General features: G+C 38.0%; 1 protein-coding gene across 1 annotated transcript in view; it reads left to right on the top strand.

The window, feature by feature from the left end:
* The first annotated feature begins 617 nt into the window (after positions 1-617).
* The window catches only part of RFTN2 (raftlin family member 2), a 70,999-nt gene continuing 45,742 nt past the window's right edge, over positions 618-25,874 (top strand). Inside the window, exons 1-2 of the mRNA XM_004378191.2 lie at positions 618-756; positions 17,146-17,329. Coding sequence (XP_004378248.1) covers positions 618-756; positions 17,146-17,329 — 323 coding nt within the window. The remainder of the gene's footprint in view (positions 757-17,145; positions 17,330-25,874) is intronic.

Here is a 25,874-nt window from a genome sequence, read left to right as displayed (position 1 = left end):
TGTGTGTGTGTGTGTGTGTGTGTGTGTGTGTGTGTGTGTGTGTGTGTGTGTGTGTGTGCATGTCTGTCCTTTTGCTTTCTTGGTAGTAGCAGGGAAAAAGGAGTGTGGGCACAGGAAACAGGGAGGAGAAAAAAAACAGAAAGAGAATTGTGTGCCACTGTGTCTGAATATATCTTCTACTTGTGGATAATTACATCCAAGTTGCACATTTGCTTTTTTATTTCCGTTTTTGGACACCTCTTTCTCACCCAGCCAACTGGGATAGACAAAGCACTGTTGGTGCCCTACGCGACAGAACTCTGGTAGGGGGCTGGCTGTAAATTGACGTGGCATGGAAATTCTGTGCTAAATTGTAGCAGCTTGCATGTGTCTAAAATCAAACCCAGTCTCCCCGAGCTGTAGCTTAATCATGGGTTCAACGACTTTACAGAAAAATGGATAGAAAAAGTCTTCAGCTCCTTTTTTTGGACCCAACAGTTTTCTTTTTGGGTATTTATGCTTTAGCTGAAAACAAAATCAAAGCAGTTAAGTCTGTAACTTTCTCTTTGCAGCTTAAACAACAGAATTTGCTGCTCTCCCTCCCCTTTCCTGCAATTTAATTCCTTACAGATTTTGCCATGGGGTGCGGACTTAGAAAGCTAGAAGACCCTGATGATAGCAGCCCTGGAAAAATATTTTCTACCCTGAAGAGACCGCAAGTGGAAACAAAGACAGAATTTGCTTACGAATATGTATTGCTGGATTTTACTTTACAAGGTAATTTTTGCTTTTATTTTATTTGTTAAAAGAAATGTTTCAAAGATAAGAGACTACTAATTTTTTTTAACTGTTGTGAATTTTAAGGCTGTTCTTCATAGCAGATTGTATAATTAATCTAACAACAAAGCTTTGTTCCTTAATTATATCTTGAAAGATCTTTTTGTTCTGTTCTGTTTGCTTTGTTTTTTGTAACAGGGCTCATAGTACTCTATAAAATTAGAAAAACTACTTGAAAATATTTCTTTCATTTTCCAATCAAATACTTATAGAAGGATACATGAAAAATGTTCACTTTCCAGGTCAAATAGCCATAGCCTTAATGACAGTTTGTGTTTTGAAAAAGGTCTAAAGGCACAAGAAGGTAACATGTAGGAAATATTACTTGTATCTTGTGGAAGATTATTTGCTAAGACAATCTGAGGTTCCCAAGTATGCTAATTTTTATGACTGTGCTAATCATTTGATATTTTTGTCCAAACTAAACTTGAAGCTTGTTAAAGAGTTAAAAAGGGGGAGAAAAGAAGTTAGTCTTCTGTAAGATACTTCCTTTGCTCAGTGCCCTGTCTCTAACAGCGAAACTCCCTGTCCCAGAAAGTTGGAAATACAAATAAACAAGCCCAGATGGCAGCTCTGTGGAAGGAGCAGAGGCAGCTCGACTTCACAAATACTTTGCCTCTCTTCTTTTGGAAACTTTAAAACACTGTACAACTGCATGGATAAAACTTACCTTTTAAAAAGTAGAACTACATCTTTAATTATGAGGTACTAAAAATGGAAACTTTTGTTAGAATTTCCAGACGATAGTAATTTAAATTCTTACTACAGAGTCGTACTTTTAATTCCAATAAGCCACAAATTTTATCAGTGCATAGAAATTTTACACTAACTAAATTATCATACTTGGTAATATCTTGATTTTTTTCAGTTTACACACAAATTCTCTATTTTTTTGGTTTGCTCTGGAAACAGTGCATCTTTGTATGAGAGTCAAGAGCAGCCCATTTTTCTTTGTCAAAAACTGAGCTGGCCGGTAAACAAACTCCCTCCCTGTGACATACAAAAAATCACGTACATATACTGCTAAGATATTCATGTTTCCATTTTTATCTAAGGCTACCAAAGGAAAAATGTTAATATTTTTAATTTTCATTTTATTTATGAAAGTTAAAAATGGATCAAGATAATGGCGATACTCAGAGAAGTAACCAGAGAAACATGTGGATTTTTTCTGTACTTTTCTAAAAAAACTTATTTGAGAAAATACTTGTGATGTGATACTATGTTCGTTCCATCAGGTTACATTGTCAGTTATTTTTTAGGGACTAGTTTCTGTAAATCCACAGGACACAAATGTACACTCTTCTTAACCTGAAGAAACCTTGTCCATTCATAAAATTTTAGGCCAGATCCATTTGAACCTGCACTTTAAGATTTGCTGTTTATCTGCACAATCCACCATAGGATCATATAGGGCTGAAAGTAACATGAAAAGTTTTTCTGATTCATCTCCTTCCAATGATGTTAACAATCTCAAACAAATTTGTGTAAGTGCAGTCATCCCTGAGTCAAAAATCTGCAGCTTTCTTCAGAAGTCATTCTGGTTTTGTCATTATCAGAAGCCTTTCTCTTTGTGAAAGTATAATTTCTACCTTCCACTGTAGGTGTCTGGGGAGTTAATAGTGTGTTCTACATAAAAATGCTGCTGTGTCGTTTAAGCACGGGCATAGCGTGTAAATATTAGACACAAAGCAGGCGTGTGTTTTAAAGTTGCACCTGGTTCCTATTTGGTCCAGGTGCCTCATCTCTTGGTGCCCCATTTCTCTCCACCTCTTCCACATGTTTTGTTTTTTCCTATTGCCTTTGCCTCAAAAGCCAGGATGCTCAGCACCAGCCCAGTTCCACAATTTACTTTCCAGGTTATACTTTATGTGCCTCTCTTCTATTGTCTCTGACCTCCACCTGCCACTCCAGGAATCCAGGAGTCAAGGTTGGGTTAAAAAGCCCAAGCCCTCTCTGTCGCATCTGTTGCTCTGTTCTGGGGTTGCTGTAGGAAGTACTGAATAGTGACACCTCCTGCCTCCCAGAGGCTACCACACAAGGAGCAACCTTTCAGCAAACAAAATGGCCTGGTGACAGCTGCATACACTCACAAAGAGTATGCTGTCTCCTGGTTTTACATCAGTTTTTCCAAACAGAGGCCCAGGAGCAGGGCTGGGTGTAGAGACCCTTTGAAACTCCCAGTGCCGTGTATTTATTTCTCCATTCAGTTCCATCTTCTATTTTATCTCTCCTTCTCTCTCTCTTCCTATCTCTATCTCTGTCTCTGTCACCATTTTATAGGTACATTTCAGAGAATGTTACGTAAAGTTTCTGTGATGATACACTCTCCTGAAAAAAAAAAAAACTCAGTTGCTATAGAGTCAATTATGATTCATGGCGAACCTATGTGTGTTAGAGTAGCCCTGTGCTCCATAGAGTTTTCAATGGCTGATTTTTTGAGAGTAGATTGCCAGGACTTTCTTCCAGGGTGCCTCTGGGTAGACTCAAACCTGCAACCTTTTGGTTAACAACCAAGTGCATTAACTGTTCACACGACCCAGGGACTCCATATTTACTTTAGAAAATGAAATGTTCTTTTTATTTAATTGCAGAGTGTTTTAAAGTTACCCCCTTTATTACAGCTAAGCGCACTTGTCATTCACTTCACTTCCTACTTTTCTCTGCCTTCACCTTCAGAACTCCACCCAGAAAACGATTTATATCTATCTGTCTCTCTCCCTTCCCATACTTGTTCTTTCTTCCCCCTTTTTTTTTTGCCTTTGAGTCGTTATTTACATCTCTATGGGAGAAATAATAGCATAATCATTAAGCAACCATGACTCTGGAGTAAAAGTTGCTGGGTTCTGATCTAGGCTCTTTCACTCACTAACTGTGGCAAGTTAGTAAACTGCTATTTTTCAGTTTCTTCATCAGCAAAATGGAGATTCTAAAGGTACTTTCCTCTAAAGTTGTTTTAAGGATTAAACAAAATAACATAAAATAATCTACTTGGAAAAGTACCTGGCACTTAATGAGCAATTAATAAAAGTTAACTATCATTATTTCTCCTGTAAGAACACCTTCTGATTGCCACCTGACAAACTGGCCCCTTTCCTCCTTCAAAAGCTAGCCCCTTCATGAAAACTTTTTGACCAACCTGTTGAAGGCATTTAAATAATTCCTGCATTCCCCTTCTGATAAGTGATAATAATTGGTTTATTTATATGTCCAAGTCAAGGGTTCATGCACATTTTTCGTATCCTGGCCATAACATTATTCATTTGTACAATTGTAACTCAACAAAAGTTGTTTGAGTATTTCCCATGTGCAATGCTCTGCTAGTTATTAGGGACTACAGAAGAAATCTAAAACATACCCCCCTGCCCTCAAGAAACTTAAATTCTTGTCACTGTAGCCTAAATTTTCCTGGAGCTTTATGTCAGATCTCCGAACTGCACTAATGAGGTTTCATTACAGTTTTCGTAATAAGTTTTCTGGTTTATTGTATAGTAATGGTTTCTTTCACCATCTAATGGCAAGATAACAATTCATTAATAGCTTTTGACTCCTGCTTATCTGTGAAATTTTGAAGTCATCTAGAGGGTTCCTAAAGTATATTTATAAATGTGTGTTTCTGAGAGTGTGTGAAGTGTGTGTGTATCTGTGATTATAGAATTCTTTAATGAAAAGCTAAGTTAATTCTGCAAAATGTTCCACAAGTGTTAGTCTACCTCCTTGTAGACTCCCAGAAAACTATCTGGATAATAATATTCTTAAATATTTTTAGACCATTTATAGCTCTATGAGTGAAAAGAATTTCTACTATACTAAAAATCCAGCATAAGGACAGAAAATAGCTTCCTTATCTGAATTTCTAGTAGAATTACATAAGAGAATATTGAGTAAAATGTTGCTAGCCTCCACCTTGTTTCATTATTATTAGAGCAAGAAACTCTCATTGTCTTTCATCATCATTGTTAGCAGCAATAAATATGTATTATGTGTGTTTTCTATAGAAGATGCTGATAATTACTGAAAATACAAAGAGGAATAACATACACTTTCTATCTACAAGTATTTTATATGCTAATTGGTCAAACTGGACCAATTAGGATCACGAACACCTCAAGGTCAGAAACTATTACCCAGCTTTGCATGCCTGTGTCTATCACAGTGTTGCACATGACCTGTCATCAATAAATTTTGTGGAATAAATGAATGAGTAAATGAATGAACAATTATGATACAAGGTACAAACGGAGGAAATGGTGTGGTACAAAAGTTATCAGAAAAAGGAGAAATCAGTTTGAGTTGGATCAGTTGGAACTTGAGTTAGGACTTTAACTGACCCTTGAAGAAAAAGTAGAGATTAGATAAGCAGAAAAAGATTAAGAAGTTGAAGTATGTTCAAGGGCTAGCGAATAGAACAGTTAGCTAAGGGAGGTTTTGTAGAAGAGACATAGGAAATAAATGTTGTAGTATGGAAGGCTCTGACTTTTTGCCTAAGGAGTTAAGACTCGATTCCCTGGAAAGTAAGTACTATAAAGGGTTTTTGAACAAGTACTTGATAGGTGCAGAGAAGTGTTTAAGAAAAGTAATGCTGGATTGCACGGTGCCTGTTTGGTGTGAACAGTTAACTGTGCTTAGTGGCATTCAAGGTTGGCAATTGGAGTAAGCCCAGAGGCTTCTGGGAAGAAAAGCCTGGTGATCTGCTTCCAAAAATCAGCCACTGAAAACCCTATTGAGCACAGTTCTACTCTGACGTACATGAGGTCACCAGGAGTCGGAGTAGACTCCATGGCAACTGGTTAGTGCTGAACTGCAATGGGGAGAACAGGGAATGAGAAAAGTTAGAGATCTCCTTGTGGTTGTCAAGACTAATGACGATGAGGACCTGCATGTGAGGAGCAGCAATAGGATGGAACACAGTGGTAGATCTAAGAGACGTTATGAAGGAGGAACTGACTTGGCCTGTGACTGGCTGGATATGAAGGGACAGAAAGAATGAGGAATCCAGGACGACTTCCTGGTTCTCAGCCTGAGTGACTGTGATGCATCTTACAGAAGAAGGAGTCCCAAAGGGAGTCAGTATGTGGGAAAGGGAAATTCTGTTATAGGCATGTTGTATTTGAGGTGGCAGTGGAACATTCTGGCTAAGGCAGCTAAAGATGCACAGCTGGAGATGGCAATTTCGAAGAGGAATTGAAACAGATAAAGTTTTTAAGGGAGAGAATATGAGCATACCTTAAGTGTTTTGGGCTCCTTCTTCAAGGCATAGCCACATTGAGGACAACTCAATAAAAAGACATAATGAAGACAATCAGGACTGTGTGGTATCAGAGAACATAAGGAAGGCAAGGGTTTCAAAACACAAGAATTGGTCAGTAATTTTAAATACTAGAGAACTGTTATGTATTGAATGTTAAAGTAATAACCCCTAATACCTGTGAAAGTGACCTTGTTTGGAAATAGGGTCTTTACAGATGTTATCAGTTAAGTTAACATGAGGGCATACCAGAGTAGGCTGGATTCTAATCCAGTCGAAGTGATTTCCTTATAAAAGAGGAGAAGAGATAGAGAGAGAGAGACAGGTGCTCATGGACCATGGAGTTATTCTGCAACTGCAAACCGAGAAATTTCTGGACCTACCAGAAGCCGGGAGAGATAACAGAAGATCTCCTAGAGTCTTCAGAGAAAGCATGGCCTTGTCAACACTCTGAATTCAGACTACTAGTCTCCAAAACTGTAAGACAATAAATTTCTGTTATTATGAGCCACCCAGTTTGTGGTACATTGTTCTGGCAACCCCAGGAAACTAACACAAAAAGTTTCAAGAAGAATGAAGATACATCACTACAGAAAATGCATTAAATTAAAAAATCAATAAGAGATGGAGAAAGGATCAGAAATGAGGATTCCCCCTAAAAAAATTATCCAAAATGGTTAAAGTTTAAAAAGAGTGGCAATACTAAGTGTTGGTCAATTGGCACAACAATTTTGGAAAAAACTATTTGTCATTATCTACCTTGCTGAAGACGTATCCAACAGAGATGTGTGCACTTGAACACCATGAGGCATATACAAGAACATTCATCAAAGCATTATTTGTAATAACCAAAAATTATGAACAATCCCCAAATCCAAGAACAGTAAAATGGAAAAACAAATTTGATGTACTTACACAATGGAACACTATACTGAAGAGGTCAGCAAACTTTTCTGTAAAGAACCAGATAGTAAATATAGCCCTGGTGGCACAGAGGTTAAGAGCTCACCTGCTAACCAGAAGGTTGGCACCTCAAATCCACTAGCCGCTCCTTGGAAACCCTATGAGTCAGTCTACTCTGTCCTACGTGGTCGCTATGAGTCGGAATGGACTCGACAGTGACGGGTTTGGTCACAACCATAGGGTCTCTGTCACAACTCTGCCATTGCAGCTCAAAAGCAGCCATAGACAATATAGAACAAAACAGGCCGCAGGCTGTGGTTTGTTAACCCCACTATGTTGTTGTTGTTAGGTGCTGTTGAGTTAATTCCAACTCATAACGACCCCATGTGTCTTAGTTATCTAGTGCTGCTTTAACAGAAATACCACAAGTGGATGGCTTTAACAAAGAGAAATTTATTCTCTCACAGTCTAGTAGGTTACAAGTCCAAACTCAGGGCGTCAGCCCCAGGGAAAGGCTTTCTCTGTCGGCTCTGGAGGAAGGTCTTTGTCATCAGTCTTCCTTTGTTCTGGGAGCATCTCAGCGCAGGAACCTCAGGTCCAAAGGATATGCTCTGCTCCCGGCACTGCTTTCTTGGTAGTATGAGGTCCCCAGTTCTCTGCTTGCTTCCCTTTCCTTTTATCTCTTGTAAGATAAAAGGTGGTGCAGGCCACACCCCAAGGAAACTCCCTTTACATTGGATCAGGGATGTGACCTTAGTTATACAATCACACCCTAATCCTCTTTAACATAAAATTACAATCACAAAATGGAGGACAACCACACAACACTGGGAATCATGGCCTAACCAAGTTGATACATATTTTGGGGGAACACAATTCAATCGAAGATACCATGTAACAAAGTAGAACTGCCCCATAGGGTCTTCTAGGCTGTACTCTTTACAGAAGCAGATCGTCAATTCTTTCTCCCAACAGAGCAACTGGGTGGGTTCAAACTGCCAACCTTTCAGTTAGCAGCCAGCACTTAACCGTTTGTGTCACCTGACCCCTCCTATACTGTAGTGGAAATGAACAAACTACAACTACACAAGACGAATCTCAAAAGCGTAATGATGAGTGAAAGAAGACAGACACAAGAGTGCATACTGTATGATTCCAATTACATAAAGCTCAAAAATTGGCCAAACTATAGTGTTTAGGGTTCATTCTTGGGTAGTAGACTAAAAAGAAGAGCTAGGAAGTGATTATGGTAAAAGTCAAGGTAGTGGGAACTTTTAGTGGGGTGGGGGGTTGTGATTGGAAAGGGCCAATTTTTCTGAAAGAGTATTTTCTGGAGTGCTAGCCATTTTCTAATTTTTTATCGGATGGTGGTTACCCAAGTTGGCAGTTTTAATTATGTTTTGTGCATTTTTTTTGGTATGTTACATTTCTCCAAAAAAGAAAAGGGTTTTAAGGAAAAAAAGACTAAGGAGTGGGGGAAAGGCAAATGAGGCTGAAAAACAGGACATGCAAAGAGTCAGAAGTGAGAGAAAATTTTGTCTGTCCTGGGACCTGCAAATAAAACAGAATGGGTGAAGTGTAGCTTTTCAGGGAGGTAGCAGTGAAACATGAGGCAGAAGTTTGAAATGGTCATAATTTGATCTTTCTTAAATCTGCATGTAATAATAAATGATATAGTTCAATAGTTTTACTAAAGAAATAGTTTTTAGAAATGACTACTACATTACTTCAATTAAATGGTTACCAGAAAGAGGCAGCTTTCATTGGAAACAAAAATAACTTAGAATTCAGATGTTATTTATAGAGTAGTTTGTTTCTAAGTGACTTAAAACATTTTGATAAGTAAAGACGCTCATTTTAATGTCCATAGATTAAATTTCTTAACTATTTATTATAGTCTAACAGCTTTAGCCCAGCTCTTGTCTGAAATTTCACAAAATCTGAATTAAAATGATCCAAATCAATGAAGTTTTACTTTCCTGTATGTGCTACAGTATAATGGCTCTAGAGTCGGTCTGTCTGGATTCATTTCCAGCCCCACCACCTACTAGCAATTTGAACAAGTTACCTAATCTCTGTGTTCCTTGAGTTACCTCATCTGAGGATAATGATAATACCTACTTTATAAAGTTTTTTATATGGATTAATTAAGATTTGGCATTTATCAGAGTGCCTGGCACAAAACATGTACTTGGTATATGTCACTTGGAGTCCTTGGGTGGTATGAACAGTTAATATGCTCAGCTGCTAACCAAAAGGTTGGAGGTTCAAGTACACTCAGAGACACCTCAGAAGAAAGCCCAGGCAATCTACTTCCAAAAAGTCAGCCATTGAAAACCCTATGGAGTATAATTCTACTCTAACACACATAGGGTCACTATGAGTCAGAATTGACTCTATGGCAATTGGTTTCTTTTATATGTTTCTCTCTATTTGTTACTATAATTACTGGATATAATATGGAAATTGACTGTTCCCTTTTGAAAATAATACTGTAAAATTACTTGCCAGTGTTTGCACATTGTATCTTTAGATAAGGAAATAGTGTTTCATAAATATTTCAAAAATACATACTAATCTTTAGAGGTAAATTGGAAGAAAGAACGTCTAGATATACGTATGTCTTGGAATATTTTCATAGAGTTATATCATCAGAGCAAAGCTTTTGTTATTGAACAAGTTAGCTTTATACTGAAATTTTCTGCATTTTTAAAATTTGATTTTTGTCCATGAAGCTTTAAGCAAAGGAGCTTTAAAAAAAAAGTCTATTGATTTTTTAAATTCTGAAACTGTAAGGATAAATGAAAGAATGTTGCTTTGCCTTCAGCATTTTCCATTTTAATTTTAAAAAATCCACTTTTCATGTATAATTTTCAAATAAATTGAAGAATGCTTTCATTCATCCTATCATCACAACAGCCTTGTAAGGTGTAATAAACCTTTTACAAATCAGGTAGCATCAACGACACAGTAACCAACCACATTCATTAGCGCTGTAAACACCACAATTTGTTCCTTCTCCCAAAGAACTGAGAAAGCACTGCTGATGATTGTGGAGCTAAGATAAAGATGGCTTGCAGCTGGTGCTAACTGCCTGAGCTATTCAAATTCTAGCCAAAACAACCACTGCCTCCCCCTTAATTTCCAGTGTGTAAAAAGTAAAGCCTCTGATATTGTTGCCCCAATGTAAGGACATCAGATTAAAGGTTTGGCATCAGACACAGCCTATTGTGGCTCACGCTGGTGAGCACTGATGAAAATCCCTCATTCTGCGTGCGCGGCTCTCACTTTCCTCACGGGTCTAAGCCGAATCAGGTTTGCGTACCTAACAAGTTCCAAGCAGCCTTCCAGTCTTGTTTCAGCACAGTTTAAAATGTTACTGAGAATCAGGAAAATTATATCAAGAGAAGTTCTCAACAAAATTCCCAGATTGGTTTTTCCTATTTTCTTGCTCTTGTTTTACTCTTCTTGAATGGGGACATGTTTAATGCAAGTCCCAATATAGAATAAGAAACACAGCTCATTAATAGAGTGAATCTCAGCCCCCCATCACCATTATCCGGCTATCTCCGTTAATGAGGAAGAATTGGATCACTTTTTCTGTGTCCTAGGAGGGTTAACGCCATCTAAGATGGTCTAAGTGGCCTGGCCCAGACTTGGGCAGGCTCTGGTCTGCAGAATCCCTGGTGTGACCCAGAGGAGAAGTCACAGACCAACAAATCATGGGCCATATTCAGCCTTCAGACAGTTCTCGCTTGGTGTGTACAGTGTGTTAAAGTATTTGAACTGTCACTTTTAAAAATCGGGAGAGGAGTCCTTAGGTGGTACCAATGGTTAAATGCTCGACTACTAGTCAAAAGGTTGGCAGTTCGAACCCACCCAGAGGTACCTCAGAAGTCAGTTCTGGCAGTCTGCTTCCGAAACCCTTGAAAATCCTACGGATCACAGTTCTACTCTGCACACATGAGGTCGCCATGAGTTGGAATCGACTTGACGGCAACTAACAACAACATGTAAAAACTGGGAGAAATTACATAATAATCTGGATTTGGGGTTTTTCTTAAAAATCAGAAGATCCGGTAACATTAGTCCCACACTCCCACATGGCAGCACTGGCCCGAATTCTGTACTCTTTAGATAGGGCTTTGAGCATTCTCCAGGTCCCACAGCCTCCTCCAGCTCAGCTCCCTTCTTTGCTTTATCAGCCTATGGGCATTTGAGTCAAGGACTCAATGTAGTAGATCATTGTCAGATAGGGACCCCCAATCTTGAGTGTGAGTTACGGATCTCTGACCTAGAGTTCTAAAGGTTGGGAGCCAGGCCATGTTTTGGATGTTTTGGATTTTTAAACCAACAATAACTTACCTCTGAGGACAAGTAATCTCAGACTATGTTCTCAGAGCTAGACCACCAAGAGACGCTACATGGCTGATGTTTATTTGAGTGTTCATTTTGTGCCAGGCCTAGGCTCATGTTCTATAGTGACTATCAAAACAACTCTATGAAGCGAAAGTGATTATTCATCCCTGTTTCACAAATAAGGAAACCAAGGCTTAGAGAGGTAAAGCAACTTGTTTCAGATTGCATACCTAATACATGTCAGAACCAGGATTTGATCCCAGGCAATTTGACCCCAGAGCCTAACACTCTTAGCCGTAATAGCGCGTGCCTCTCTTTCACAGAAGAGGGCCTTATTTAATGAAGCAGCAAACACTTGTACCAGATGAGCCCTGGTGGTGCAATGGTTAAGCGCTCAGTCGCGCCTCAGGAGAAAGACGTGGCAGCCTGCTTCCGTAAAGGACAGTTCTACTCTGTCCTACAGGGTCACTGTGAGTTGGAATTGACATCACAGCAACGTGTATGTGCCAGATACTTTCTAGGAACAAATATTAATGCATTTAATCCTCTTAACAACCCCCTGAGGTAGATTCAGTTATTATCCTCATTTTACAGATGAGCAAATTGAAGCACAGGGAAGTAAAGTACTTTCCCAAGCAGGGACTATACCAATGATAGTCCGCTCAGCACACACTTCAGTGAGCCTCCTTCCCATAGAGGCAGTTTTACTTCAAATGGCCTACAATCACATTAAATTAACTGTTAGTTTATAATTAGTTTGTGGTCAGCCAAAATTCCTAGGGGCTTTTTTTTCCCCCAAAAAATGGATGCATGTTAAATCAGATTTCCTTCATCCTGTGTTTCAAACTTAAGGGAAGAACTTTGAATTTATTCCTGATTCCTTTTTTTTTTTTTTAAACTTTGGGACCTTTGTACCACCAAACCAAGAGCTCTTCAGATCTTCATTCTCTTAGTCAATGTAGTAATAGCCACTTCTTTGCTATACAATTTACCATTTTTCATTGATTAATGCACCATTTATTATAAAATATATTACTTTATTTACCAATACTAAACTATTAATTTTTTTTTATCACTTAGGAATTTTATTTTGTATTTATGGTAAAAAGCTCTTTTAGACATTTTTAAACATAGATTTTTTTTTCTTATATCTCTCTTGTACATGCATAAAAAAGGAAAAATTAAGTGAAATAAATTTGTTAAGGTATTCCTAAAACTTGTTCTTGTTCAAGACCCAATTCTTCTGAATCACTTTCAGACTCAGAGCTATCATGTCCCCATTTTTCCACACAGTATTTTCCCCTGAGCTGTCAAGAGTGTTGGTGTCTTATGCTGAGTTCTCTACAGAAGCAACACTAGTGAAGCGTCTATATATATGAAGAGAGAGAGATTTATATCAAGGAAATGGCTCACACAGTTGTAGAGGCTAAAAAGTCCAAAGTCCATGGGTCAGGCTGGAGGCTTCTCCTGACTCACGTAGCTGCAGGGGCTTGTGAACCCAAGATCAGCAGGTCAGACAACAGGCCTCTGGCTCACAGGCTGTGGAGGCTGACAAATCCCAAGATAGGCAGGTAAGCTGCTAGCTCAAGTCCCGAGAACTGTAGGTCAGATGAACAGGAGCCAGCTGCAGAATCCAGAGCAAGCAAAAGCCCATGAGCCTTGCCAGAATGTCCACCTATATTGGATGCAGCTCACACCCCCAAGGAAACTCCTTTTCAACTGACTAGCTACTCATAGCAGAGCCCATCATGGAGGTGATCACATTATATCAGATCTCATAATGGAAGTGATTACATCATTATACAACAGCCAAACTACATCATGACTGCCAAACCACTGAGAATCATGGACTAGCCAAGTTGATACACAATCTTAACGATCTCAGCTGGCAATATAGCATTTCTTAAAAGAGTGCTGGGCTTTTCTTCCAAGTAGTAGAAATCTATTCAGCAAGTTTGATACTGGGGCTTTCTTGATATTGCCCAAGGTTACCATTGGAAAGTTTTCAAGCAACAAACCAGGACTCATTCTTTCTTTAAGTGATCCTTGAACAATTCATTTACTTTTACTTGTCTAGTCATGCAACATGGAAAAAAAAAAAAGCCAAGTTAAAAGGAATGAAGTTCTGATATCTGCTATAACATGGATGAACCTTGAAAACATTATGCTAAGTTAAGTAAGTCACACACAAAGGACAAATATTGTATGAACCATGAAGTATCTAAAATAGGCAAGTTCACAGACACAGAAAACAGATTAGAGGTTACCAGGGGCTGGAGGAAGGGGAAATGGAGAGTTATTGTTTAATGGGTACAAAGCATCTATTGGGGGTGATCAAAAAGTTTTGGAAATAGTGGAGATGGTTGTACAACATTGTGAATATAATTACTGCTACTAAATTACACACTTAAAAATGCTAAAATTGAAAATTTTATGTTATACATATATTTTCCTACAATTAAAAAAATGATTAGGAAAAAAAAAACCTTCATTCATGTAATGATACCCACATCGTAATTACCCACCTGGCCTACAGTCATTATTAAAATGCCAAGAGGATTTCCAAATCAAGGCACACCCCTTATTCTTGTATTGAATTTTATAATTTACAGATATATTTTCACAAAAATGAAATGCTCCCCCCACCAATATTTTTGTAAGCTATCAGCCACAAGCCATGTGCTTTTATGTCCTACTTTTGTCAAGTAAATAATAATTTTAGAATAAGCTTTAGAATTTCTTATACCTTCACTCATTTTTTTTTTTTTTTTTAGTTTTTATTTAATCTACCTTGCTATATAATCAAGTATATCTGCTACGAAAGTATCAAAGTTCTTTATTTTTCTTGCATCATTTTTGAGGAATAAAGCATATCGTTCCTTTTTAAACCAATAAACCAGAAGCCATTGTGCTGAAAATAATCTTTGACATATAATCTTTAATGATGAAGGTGGTATTACAGAGCTAAAAGAGTAGAAGAATATTAACTGCTAACTGCTGAGCATCTGGTGAAAATACAGAATAATTGCAAATATTTTTAAAATATTCCATGTGTAGTAACATCCTTAGTGCCTCTCTGAACTCCTTCCTTAAGTGCCCCTTATGTGCTGTGTCCTGTACTGCTCAGCTTTCCCGGATGGTGGCAAGATCACAGAGAACAAGCAGAGTATCAGGCTGCCTAAATTGCTCTGAACTTGAAACCATGGCACCAGGAGAGTGGACTCTTGCCTAATTCTGAGTTCTTGGTTTGTGAGGTTTCCTTCCAAGCAGTGAGGTCAGAGTAGACCCAGTGAGACAATATATGACCTCACAATGATTCCAAAGTCAGCAAGAGAAGCAAGACCAGCAGTATCCAAAGTGCCTCCCAAGCCCACAAGCTCAAGTGAATCCTTTTAAGTATAAACCACACTCTTTCCCTTCATTATATCATTCTCTGTCCATAGTACAATCCTCTCCCAAATTCTTATCCAGATCTCACCCCAAGATGGAGCTAATCAAGCTCTATGTAGCTCCACCTCTTTTTACTTCATTTACAATGTGATTTTTCTCACTGTAATTTAATTAACATAAGGTGGGGCCTTATGCTAGAGCATAAATTAAATAGAGCATAAATTAAATATGGCCTTTAACTCACATAGAATAAAAAAGTAATTCCACAACACTGCTGTGTCCTTTCTGTTTTGTCTCTCTCCTACAAGGCCTAGATAACCTATACAATTGTTCCTGAATTTACTAACCTAACTTTTTTGTTTCCACTAGCTAACCTGGATAGTTTTCCCTCATTCTATGCATTAATTTCGCCCCTTCATTCCCTTTATGAACAGTATCTCCAACTAAACATACCACCTAAGGAACATGCTAGGCATAGAAAGATGAATAAGACAAATTCCTTGACCTTAAGGAATCCTCAGTCTAACCCCAGAGACAGGCATAAAACAAATAACTATTACACAGTCTGATAAGGGCACTAATAGAAGTACGCACAGCGCAGAAGAAAGAGTGATTAACTCAGGATGGGGAGCAGGGAAGGAAAGGAAGGACTAGTGGCATTGAAACGGTATGGCGGGGTCAAGAACTCCAAGAAGTTCAGGCTTGCCAAAGCAAGACGTACAAGAGGAAGGATGACAAGAGTTGAGGCTGAATAAGTAGACAGAGGCCAGACGATGAAGATCCTTTTGTATTGTGCTAAAGCATTTCCACTCTCTGCAGTGAACAATGAGGTCCATTCAAGGATTGGATTTTCTTTAAATTTTTAAAGGATTAGTATATAATTCTAAAACTAAGTTTAGCTTTGTTTCATTCCTTACTCTTAAGAGTTTATTCTATTTTATTTTATAGTTTTTTAGTTCCTTTGTTTAGAAATCAGAGCTAGTAGTCAAAATACTAAAAAGAATAAAACCAAATGAACCACCAAGTGGATTGCCACACCAACCAGGCGGGGCTGGGCTGTTTACAATGAAGTCCAGCTGTTAATTCAAAGTCCAGGACTGTTCGTTCTCTTTGTTTTCATTCCTATTCATAAAGATGAAAAGAATGTATTGTAAATAGAATATTAGTTTAAATCCAAGAGAGGATGAAAAATTGAAGGAAATGGATTCATCCTGGTTTATATAAGTATTCTGTTGAGTACTTTATTTTAGTTTGAGAACTTGGCAGGAATCCCTACTCATGGTGGATTTCTGTTCCATCGCATGTGTATTAATGTCAGGGGAGGAGGGGATTTCCTCTGACCCTTCTTCCTTGTCTGCTTCTTAACCTCCTTCCTGTGTTGGGGCAATCAGCAGTAGCTCTTTGCTGGACACCACTGACCACTCTGAGGCAAGGCTAATAACCACCACTGCCCATACCTGGAAGTCATTTCGTATGTTTTGTTACTCAAGAGATGATCAAATTGCAGGTCTATTTCTAGATATTAATTCTTGATTGTTTTCCAGAAAATGAGAAACACTGTTACAGAAAAAAAAAAGAGTCGTTGTTTTTTCAATTATTACTGCTGGAACATTAAGAACTTTTTCCAAATAAAACACCCTTTTCCTTTTACTGTTTTAAAGATTGTACGGATTGTACTATTCTACTGTTTCTACAGATTTACCCTGCTTCAGGGGATGGTTCAATTGCATATTGATTTTACATTTAAATTCCCTCTACATCTAGAATTTTTACTCATTAAAAAGAACTTCTGGATGCCTTTACTTTTTCAGTTACTTTACTCAAGCATTTATATAAGGTCCATAAGAAATTATATTTTTAGCTTCCCTGAGAAACTTAAAACGTGGTCCTTTTGAAGTCTAATTGAAACAAGAAAGCACGTGACAACTCCTGCTTAACAAATGCCATTGCTCCAATTTTAATTTTTAGATTGTTATGGATTTTATTCTTAAGGAATTATGTATCATCTTGGCAGAATTACAGAAATACTGAATCTTCAAATTAATATTGCTTCTCTTATGTATGTCTTCAATATCTGTTACTAGAAATATGGTCATGCAAATGAAATCCTAAGAAATAAAACCTGTTGCCATCAAGTCAGTTCCAACTCTTAGCGACTCTATAGTTACCTCAATTGAAAAAAGCATATAAAGCATTGTATTTCTACTTTAAGACAGACCTATAATATTATAGATCTACCAGTTTGTAAGGTAGGATTTTCTTTTTTCTGAAATAAAGTATAAAATATATAATACAAGTTATTGTTATTTTATTTGAGGTTAAGCCACGTGGCTATTTTTTCCTATTCATGACTATTATCACACAGAGATAGAAATAATGTAACCCAATTTTGTGAATGAACAGATTTGTCTTTGCTTTTGATATTTCAGCTTCATCAAACCCAGAAGTCATCAAGATAAATTCAATTCTGGATATAGTAACAAAAGTGGAAGACTATTATCTTAAAGGATATATTGTTGGGGCTATTCATCCTGTTATACAACCGGTGGGGCAGCGAAAACACCTACCAGCAAGTTACCTATACAGGGTGGTGCTATGGCGCTTGAAATTAAGGTAAGATGGTACTCAAGAAAACAATCCTAGTAAAAGGCTGTTGAGAGTGACAAATTTTCTCTGGTTAAAGGAAAAAAAAGTTTGAGCAAAGTGATGGAGAAAAAAGGGTAATTAGAGGTTGTGGTTTAAGGCATATTTTCCAGCTGTTGAACATGGATTAAGGGAAGGAAACATAAACCTCCTTCCTTAAAACTCCTGACTGATTTTAGTTCCTTGCAAACAAACAGGCTCTGAGTGAGGGTACCAGTGGACATGGGGAAAGCAAAATCAACTCAAGAGACGCTTATAAGCTCCCATGGCAGCCCCAGCAGATGAGGGAGTAGCAGTTAGCTACAAGTATTATTGTTGTTAGTTCAGTCCAGTAGATTTTGACTCATAGGAACCCCATGTGACAGAGTACAACTGCCTCATAGGGTTTTCTTGGCTGTTATCTTTATGGGAGCAGATTGCCAAGTTTTTCTCCTGCAGAGCCACTGAGTAGACTGAACCGCCAAACTTTACGTTTAACAGCCAAATGCTTAACCATCGTGCCCAGGGTACAAGTACTATCACTGGGCTAAAAGAGCTGGCAGTACCTATGACATCCACTTTCACTGAGCTTTTTGAATTGTCCTATACTGTTTTATGGAAACCCTGGTGGCCTAGTGGTTAAGAGTTCGGCTGCTAACCAAAAGGTTAGTGGTTTGAATCTACCAGGTGCTCCATGGAAACCCTGTGGGGCAGTTCTACTCTGTCCTATAGGGTCGCTATGAGTCGGAATCCACTCAGTGGCAATGAGTTGATTTTTTTTTTTTTTAATACTGTTTTATTGGAGCCCTGGTGGTGAAGTGGTTAAGAGCTCTGGTGAGCTATAGCTGCTAAACAAATGGTTGGCAGTTCAAATCCACCAGCTACTCCTTAGAAACCCTGTGGGGCAGTTCTACTCTGTCCTATAGGGTTGATATGAGTCGGACTCAACTCGATGGCAATGGGTTTAGGTTTTTTTTTTTAATACTGTTTTATTAATAGTGGCAACAGAAACTATCACTACATTCCAATACTTTTATAGCAGAAAGAACTATTATGTCAAGTTCTCCCAAGTTGAATAGCCTTCTTGTCAGCTTTTTTCTCCAAAGAGTTAAGAGCCATCCATTTTGTATTATTTTTAAAAACTACTTTTTTAAAAATTTATTCAACAAAACTTTATTGAGAACCTCTAGTGTGCAAGACATTATACTAATATTGGAGATATGATTTTCACCAAAATAGGTATTTTATAATTATTATACTATAGAATATCTAAACTTTTTATTTTTTCCTTGTGCTTTAGATGAAAGTTTACATAGCAAATTAGTTTTTCATTAATAATTAACACACATATTGTTTTGTGACATTGGTTGTCAACCCCACGACATGTCAACACTCTCTCCTTCTCAACCTTGGGTTCCCCATTACCAACTTCCTTTCCCCTCCTGTCTTCTTGTCCTTGCCCCTGGGCTGGCATGCCCATTTAGTCTTGTTTTGTTTTATGGGCCTGTCTAATCTTTGACTGAAGGCTGAACCTCAGGAGTAACTTCAGTACTGAGTTAAAAGGGTGTCTGGGGGCCATACTCTCAGGGTTTCTCCAGTCTCGGTCAGACCAGTAAGTCTGGTCTTTTTTTGTGAGTTACAACTTTGTTCTACATTTTTCCCCAGCTCTGTCTAGGACCCTCTATTGTGATCCCTGTCAGAGCAGTCGGTGGTGGTAGCTGGGCACCATCTAGTTGTGCTGAACTTTGTTTGGGCTAATCTTTCCCTTGTGTCTTTGGTTTTCTTCTACAGATAGGGTGGGGTCAGTAGAGTATCTTAGATGGCCACTCACAAGCTTTTAAGATGCCCGTTGCTACTTACCAAAGTAGGATGTAGAAGATTTTCTTCTATGTTATGCCAGTTGAGCTAGATATCCCCCGAGACCAAGGTCCCCAGCCCTCAGCCCAGTAATTCGGTCCCTCAGAGAATTTGGATCTGTCTATGAAGCTTCCATGATCTTGCCTTAGTCAACTTGTGCTGGCTTCCCCAGTATTGTGTACTGTCTTACCCTTCACAAAAGTTACCACTTACATATTGTCTAGTTAGTGTTTTTCCTTCCCACCCTTCCCCTCCCTCATAACCATCAAAGATTGGTTCTTTCTGTATGCAAACTTTTTATGAGTTTTTATAATAGTGGTCTCATACAGTATTTGTCCTTTTGTGATTGACTTATTTCACTCAGCATAATGCCCTCCAGATTCATCCATGTTGTGAGATGTTTCGCAGATTCATCACTGTTCTTTATTGTTGCGTAGTTTTCCACTGTATGTACCATAGTTTGTTTATCCATTCATCTGTTGATGGACACTTAGGTTGTTTCCATTTTTTTTGCTATTGTGAATAATGCTGCAATGAACATAGGTGTGCATGTCTATTTGTGTGACAGCTCTTATTTTTCTATGATATATTCCTAGAAGTGGGATTGCTGAATCATATGGTATTTCTATTTCTAGCTTTTTAAGGAAGGGCCATATCATTTTCAAAACAGTTGTACCATTTTACATTCCAATTCTGCTGCAGCCTCCCCAACATTTGTTATTTTCTGTTTTTTTGATTCATGCCACTAATGTCGGGGTGAGATGGTATCTCGTGGCTAGTGATCGCCAGCATCTCCTCATGTGTCTGTTAGGACCTGAATGTCTTCTTTGGTGAAGTGTCTGTTCATATCCTTTGCACATTTTTTAATTGGATTATTTGTCTTTTTGTTGTGTAGGTGTTAGATTTTCTTGTAGATTTTAGAGATTAGACCTTTGTCTGATTTGTAATAACTAAAAATGTTTTCCCAGTCTGTAGGTTCTTTTTACTCTTTTGGTGAAGTCTTTTGATGAGCACAAGTGTTTAATTTTTAGAAGATCTATCTAGCTTATCTTCTGGTGTTTGTGTGTTGTTAGTTATGGTTTGTATCCTATTTATGCCATGTATTAGGGCCTCCAGCATTGACCCTCTCTTTTCTTCTATGATCTTTATAGTTTTGGGTTTTATATTTAGTTCTTTGATCCATCTTGAATTAGTTTTTGTGTATGGTGTGAGGTATGAGTCTTGTTTCTATTTTTTGCAGATGGACATCCAGTTTTGCCAGCACCATTTGTTAAAAAGACTGTCTTTTCCCCATTTGATGGACTTTGGGCCTTTGTCAAAAATCAGGTGACTATAGGTGGATGGATTTACATCTGGGTTCTCAATTCTGTTCCATTGGTCAATGTGTCTGTCATTGTACCAGGCTGTTTTGATTACCATAGCTGTATAGTAGGTTCCGAGGTCAGGTAGTGTGAGTCCTCCTACTTTCTTCTTCTTCTTCAATAGTGCTTTATTTATCTGGGGCCTCTTTCCTTTCCATATAAAGTTAATGATTAGTTTTTCCATCTCTTTAAAGAATGTTGTTGTTATTTGGACCAAGATTGCATAGTATTTGTAACTTGCTTTGGGTAGAATTGTCAGTTTCACAATGTTGAGTCTACTTATTCATGAGCATGGTTATGTATTTCCATTTATGTAGGTCTCATTTGGTTTCTTGCAGCAGTGTTTTGTAGTTTGCTTTGTATACGTCTTTTACATCCCTGTTTAGATTTATTCCTAAGTATTTTATTTTTTTAGGGGCTATTATAAATGGTATTGCTTTCCTGATTTCTTTTTCGTGGTTCTCTTTATTAGTGTATAGGAATCCAACTGATTTTTGTATGTTTATCTTGTATCGTGCTACTCTGCTGACTGTATTAGTTCCAGTAGCTTTCTTGTGGAGTCCTTTGGGCTCTTTATGTATAGTATCGTATCATCCACAAATAGAGATAGTTTTACATCTTCCTTACCAATTTGGATGACCTTTATTTCTTTTTCTTGCTTTACTGCTGCAGGTAGGGCTTCCAGCACAATGTTAAATAGGAGTGGTGATAAGGGGCATCCTTGTCTTGTTCCTGTTTTCAGTGGGAACGTTTTCAGCCTGTCTCCATTAAGAATGATGGTGGCTATTGGTTTTGTATAGACGCCCTTTATTATGCTGAGGAAATTTCCCTTCTATATCTATTTTATTGAGAGTTTTTATCAGGAATGGGTGTTGGACTTTATCAAATGCCTTTTCTGCGACGATTGAGATGATCATGTGATTCTTTTCTTTTGTCTTATTTATGTGGTGGAGTACGCTGATCTATTTTCTAACACTGAACCATCCTTGCATACCTGCTATGAATTTCACTTGGTCATGGTGTATTATTTTTTTGATATGATGCTGAATTCTATTGGCTAGAGTTTTATTGAGAATTTTTGCATCTATATTCATGAGAGTTATTGTTCTGTAATTTTCTTTTTTGTGATGTCTTTGCCTGGTTTTGGTATCAGGGTTATGCTAGCTTCATAGAATGAATTCAGAAGTATCCCTTCCTTTTCTATGTTCTGAAACAGTTTGAATAGTACGAGTTCAAGCTCTTCTCTAAATGTTTGGTAGAATTTTCCAGTGAAACCATCTGGTCCAGAGCTTTTTGGGTTGTTGTTGGGAGTTTCTTAATTACCTTTTCAATCTCTTCTCTTGTTATGGGTGTGTTCAGATTTTCAACCTCAGTTTGTGTTAGTTTAGTAGGTAACGTGTTTCTAGAAATTTGTCCATTTCCTCTAGATTTTCAAATTTGTTGGAGTATGGTTTTTCATAGTACTGTTATGATCCTTTTTATTTCAGTTGAGTCTGTTGTAATGTCCTTCATTTCATTTCTTATTTGGGTTATTTGAGTCCTCTTCTGTTTTTCTTTTGTCAGTTTGACCAATGGTTTGTCGATATTATTGATCCTTTCAAAGAACCAACTTTTGGATATGTTGTTTCTTTCTATTGTTTTTCTATTCTCTATTTCATTTTCTTCTGCTCTGTTCTTTATTATTTCCTTTCTTCTGGTGGCTGTGGGCTTCTTTTGCTGTTCTCTTTCTATTTGTTTGAGTTGTACAGCTAATGTTTTGATTATGTCCCTATCTTCTTTTTTGATGTGTGTGTCTATTTTTATAAATTGACCTCTGAGCACTGCCTTTGCTTTGTCCCAAAGGTTTTGGGATGATGTATTTTCATTCTTGTTTGATTCTAGGAATTTTTTTATTCCATCTTTAATTTCTTCTGTTACACAGTAGTTTTGAAGCAAGGTGTTGTTCAGTTTCCATGTATTTGATTTTTTTTCTTTGCTCTTCTTGTTATTAATTTCTTTCTACTTTTATGATGTTGTGATCAGAGAAGGTGCTTTGTATTACCTCAATGTTTTGGATTTTGCTGAGGGTTGTTTTGTGGCCTAAGATGTGGTTCATTCTGGAGAATGTTCCATGTGTGTTGGAAAAGAATGTGTACCTTTCTGCTGTTGGGTGGAGTGTACTATATATGTCTATGAGGTCAAGTTGGTTGATTGTGGCCTTTAGATCTTCTGTATCTGTGTTGAGTTTCTTTCTAGATGTTCTGACCTTTACTGAGAGTGGTATGTTGAAGTCCCCTACTATTATTGCGCAACTGTCAATTTCTCTTTTCAGTGCTGTTAGAGTTTTTTTATGTATTTTGGAGCCCTGTCATTGGGTGCATAGATATTTATTATGGTTATGTCCTCATGTTGGATTGTCCCTTTAGTCATTATATAATGTCCTTCCTTGTCTTTTATGGTGGATTTTGTTTTAAAGTCTATTTTATCTGAGATTAGTATTGCCACTCCTGCTCTTTTTTGATAGCTGTTTGCTTGATATATTTTTTTCTATTCTTTGATTTTTAATAAATTTACATCTTTGTTTCTAAGGTGTGTATTTTGTAGACAGCATATAGATGAGTCCTTTTTTTTTAATCCATTCTGTCATTCTCTGTCTCTTTATGGGTGCATTTAAGCCATTTCCATTCGGTGTGATTATTGATAGGTGTGAGTTTATTGCTGTCATGTTGTAATGCTTTTTTTGTGACACTGACATTTTCTTTGTTCCATTTACTGTTCTGTGCTGGATTCCTTTTGTTTGTGGATTTTTTTTTTTTTTTTTCGTTTCTTTTATCTGTATAGATTTTGTGTTTACTGAGACTTTATGTTTTTCTTCTTTATTTTGATGAGTAGGTTTGTTAAATTTCTTTGTGGTTACCTTGAAATATACCCCTATATTCCTAAGTTTAAACCAGTCTTTTATTACTTGATATCTCCTTGACTTCCTCTTCATTTGAAAGTTCTATACCTACACCATTTAATCCCACTTTTATTGTTCTGAAGTTATTGTCGTTTACAGATTGACCTCTCTGGTTCCCTGTTGTAAATCTTTTAGTTCTGTTTTGTACTTGAGAGTTCATTACCTAGGTTGGTGTCTTAGTCAGCTAGTGCTGCTATAACAGAAATACCACAAGTGGATGGCTTTAACAAAGAAAAGTTTATTTCCTCACAGTAAAGTAAGCTAAAAGTCCAAATTCAGTGAGTCAGCTCCAGGGGAAGGCTTTCTCTCTCTGTTGGTCTTCTCATTAATCTTCTCCCAGACTAGGAGCTTCTCTGTGCAGGGACCCTGGGTCCAAAGGATGCATTCTGCTCCTGGCACTGCTTTCTTGGTGGTGTGAGGTCCCCCTGTCTCTCTGCTTGCTTCTCTCTTTTATATCTCAAGAGATTGCCTCAGGACACAATCCAGTCTTGTACGCTGTACTTCACTAACACAACTGCTGCCCATTCTCCTTCATTAACATCATAGAGGCAGGACTTACAACATATAGGAAAATCATACAATACCAGGAATCATGGCCCAGCCAAATTGATACACACATTTTTGAGGGGACATAATTCAATCTATGACAGTTGGTATCTGGCTGATGCTGTGCTATGTCCTAGATTCAGGTTGTTGTCTGATGTTGTTGGTTCTCTAACCAATGGACTCCCTTTAATAATTCTTGTAAGTGTGGTTTGGTTTTCACTTGTTCCCTTAATTTCTCTTTATCTGGAAATGTCCTAATTTCACCATCATATCTGAGTGAGAGTTTTGCAGGATATATTATTCTTGGTTGGCATTTTTTTTTCTTTCAAGGTTTTATATACATCATCCCATTACCTTCTTGCCTGCATGGTTTCTGTCGAGTAATCAGAGCTTATCTTATTGTTCCCCTCTGTATGTGACTTTCATTTCTCTCGAGCTGCTGTCTGAATTCGTTCTTTGTCTTTGGTTTTAGCGAGTGTAATTATGGTATGTCTTGGTGATTTTCTTTTGGGATCTATCGTATATGGGGTTTGTTGAGCTTCTTAGATGGTCAACTTTTTATCTTTCATGATATTGGGGAAACTTTCTGTCTACAATCTTCAGTGATCCTCTCTGTGTTTTGTGCTTTCTCCCCTGTTCTGGAACTCCAATCACATGCAGATTTTTGCTTTTGATTGTATCCCACATCATTCTCAGGGTTTCTTCACTTTTCTTTATTTTTTTCTCTGATTTTTCCTCAAAGTGGTATCCAAAGATTTGTCTTCAATTTTGCTGATCTTGACTTCCATTGTTTCAAATTTGCTCCTAAAACCTTCTATTGCACTGTCCATTTCTGAAATGTTACTGTTTATCTTTTGGATTCCTAATTGCTGTTTTTGTATGATATATAGTTGTTTATTTATTTTGACATTTTTTCCTGTATTACTTTCCTGAATTCTTCTATTGCTTTGTCATGTTTTCTCTGATGTTGTCTGTATTTTCCATGATTTTATCTATTTTTTCCTTATTTTTGTCTGCATTTTACTTCTTCTCTTGGAGAGACCTGAATATTAGAGTTTCGAATTCCCTATCAAGTAGTTCCAGCGCCTTTTCTTCTACTGGAAAGTCATCTGGTGTTTTATTTTGGTTGCTTTCTGGAGCCATCCTGTCCTGTTCTTTAATATGTTTTGATATTGTCTACTATCCTCAGGAGTTATTTTCTTTATTTATTGATTGTAGATTTATTTGTTTCATCCTGCTTTTTTGTTTTATTTGGTTATGTCTGGGCAGGTGGGCTGGACATATTTTGTTGTTTGCTCGACTGTGGGCACAATACTTCTCACCACCATGTCCAGGTAAGCAGGGCCAGTCACTCACTCACCATAGGTCCAGTGGGGGGGGGGAGGGATGGGCAGGGATGGGTTGTTTGTGACTCAAACTGGGGATGATAGGGCGGGGCTGGGGGGCAGTGCAGGGCGGGGTCCACAGGACCATCTCAGTGCCACTTGGGGGCACAGCAATTGGTGCTCGGTGCAGATAGGCAGGAGGGAATGGAGAGGGTACGATGTGCAGAGCTAAGTGGGTGAGAGAAAGAAGGGAGAGAAACAAAAGCAAAAACAAAAAGTAAATAAAATGGAAGCATGGTAGGACATGACAGGTGGGGGTGGGCAGACCTGGCAAGGCCATGTGCTGGTGGAGCCTGCCAGTGGGGGTGGAGTGGACCTGGGGGGGCTATGCACCCATGGCTCTCTAGCCAAGCAGTGTGGCACAGCCCATCAAGAAGAGGAGGGGATGGCACACATGGCTATCTGGGCAGGAGAAAGGAAAGGAGAGAGATAGAAGAAACAAGAAAAGC

Source organism: Trichechus manatus, unplaced genomic scaffold, assembly GCF_000243295.1.
Source record: "Trichechus manatus latirostris isolate Lorelei unplaced genomic scaffold, TriManLat1.0 scaffold00056, whole genome shotgun sequence".
In the NCBI taxonomy this organism is placed as follows: domain Eukaryota; kingdom Metazoa; phylum Chordata; class Mammalia; order Sirenia; family Trichechidae; genus Trichechus; species Trichechus manatus.
Note: the sequence above shows the minus strand (reverse complement) of the source record. Positions and strands in the feature narration are given on the sequence as shown.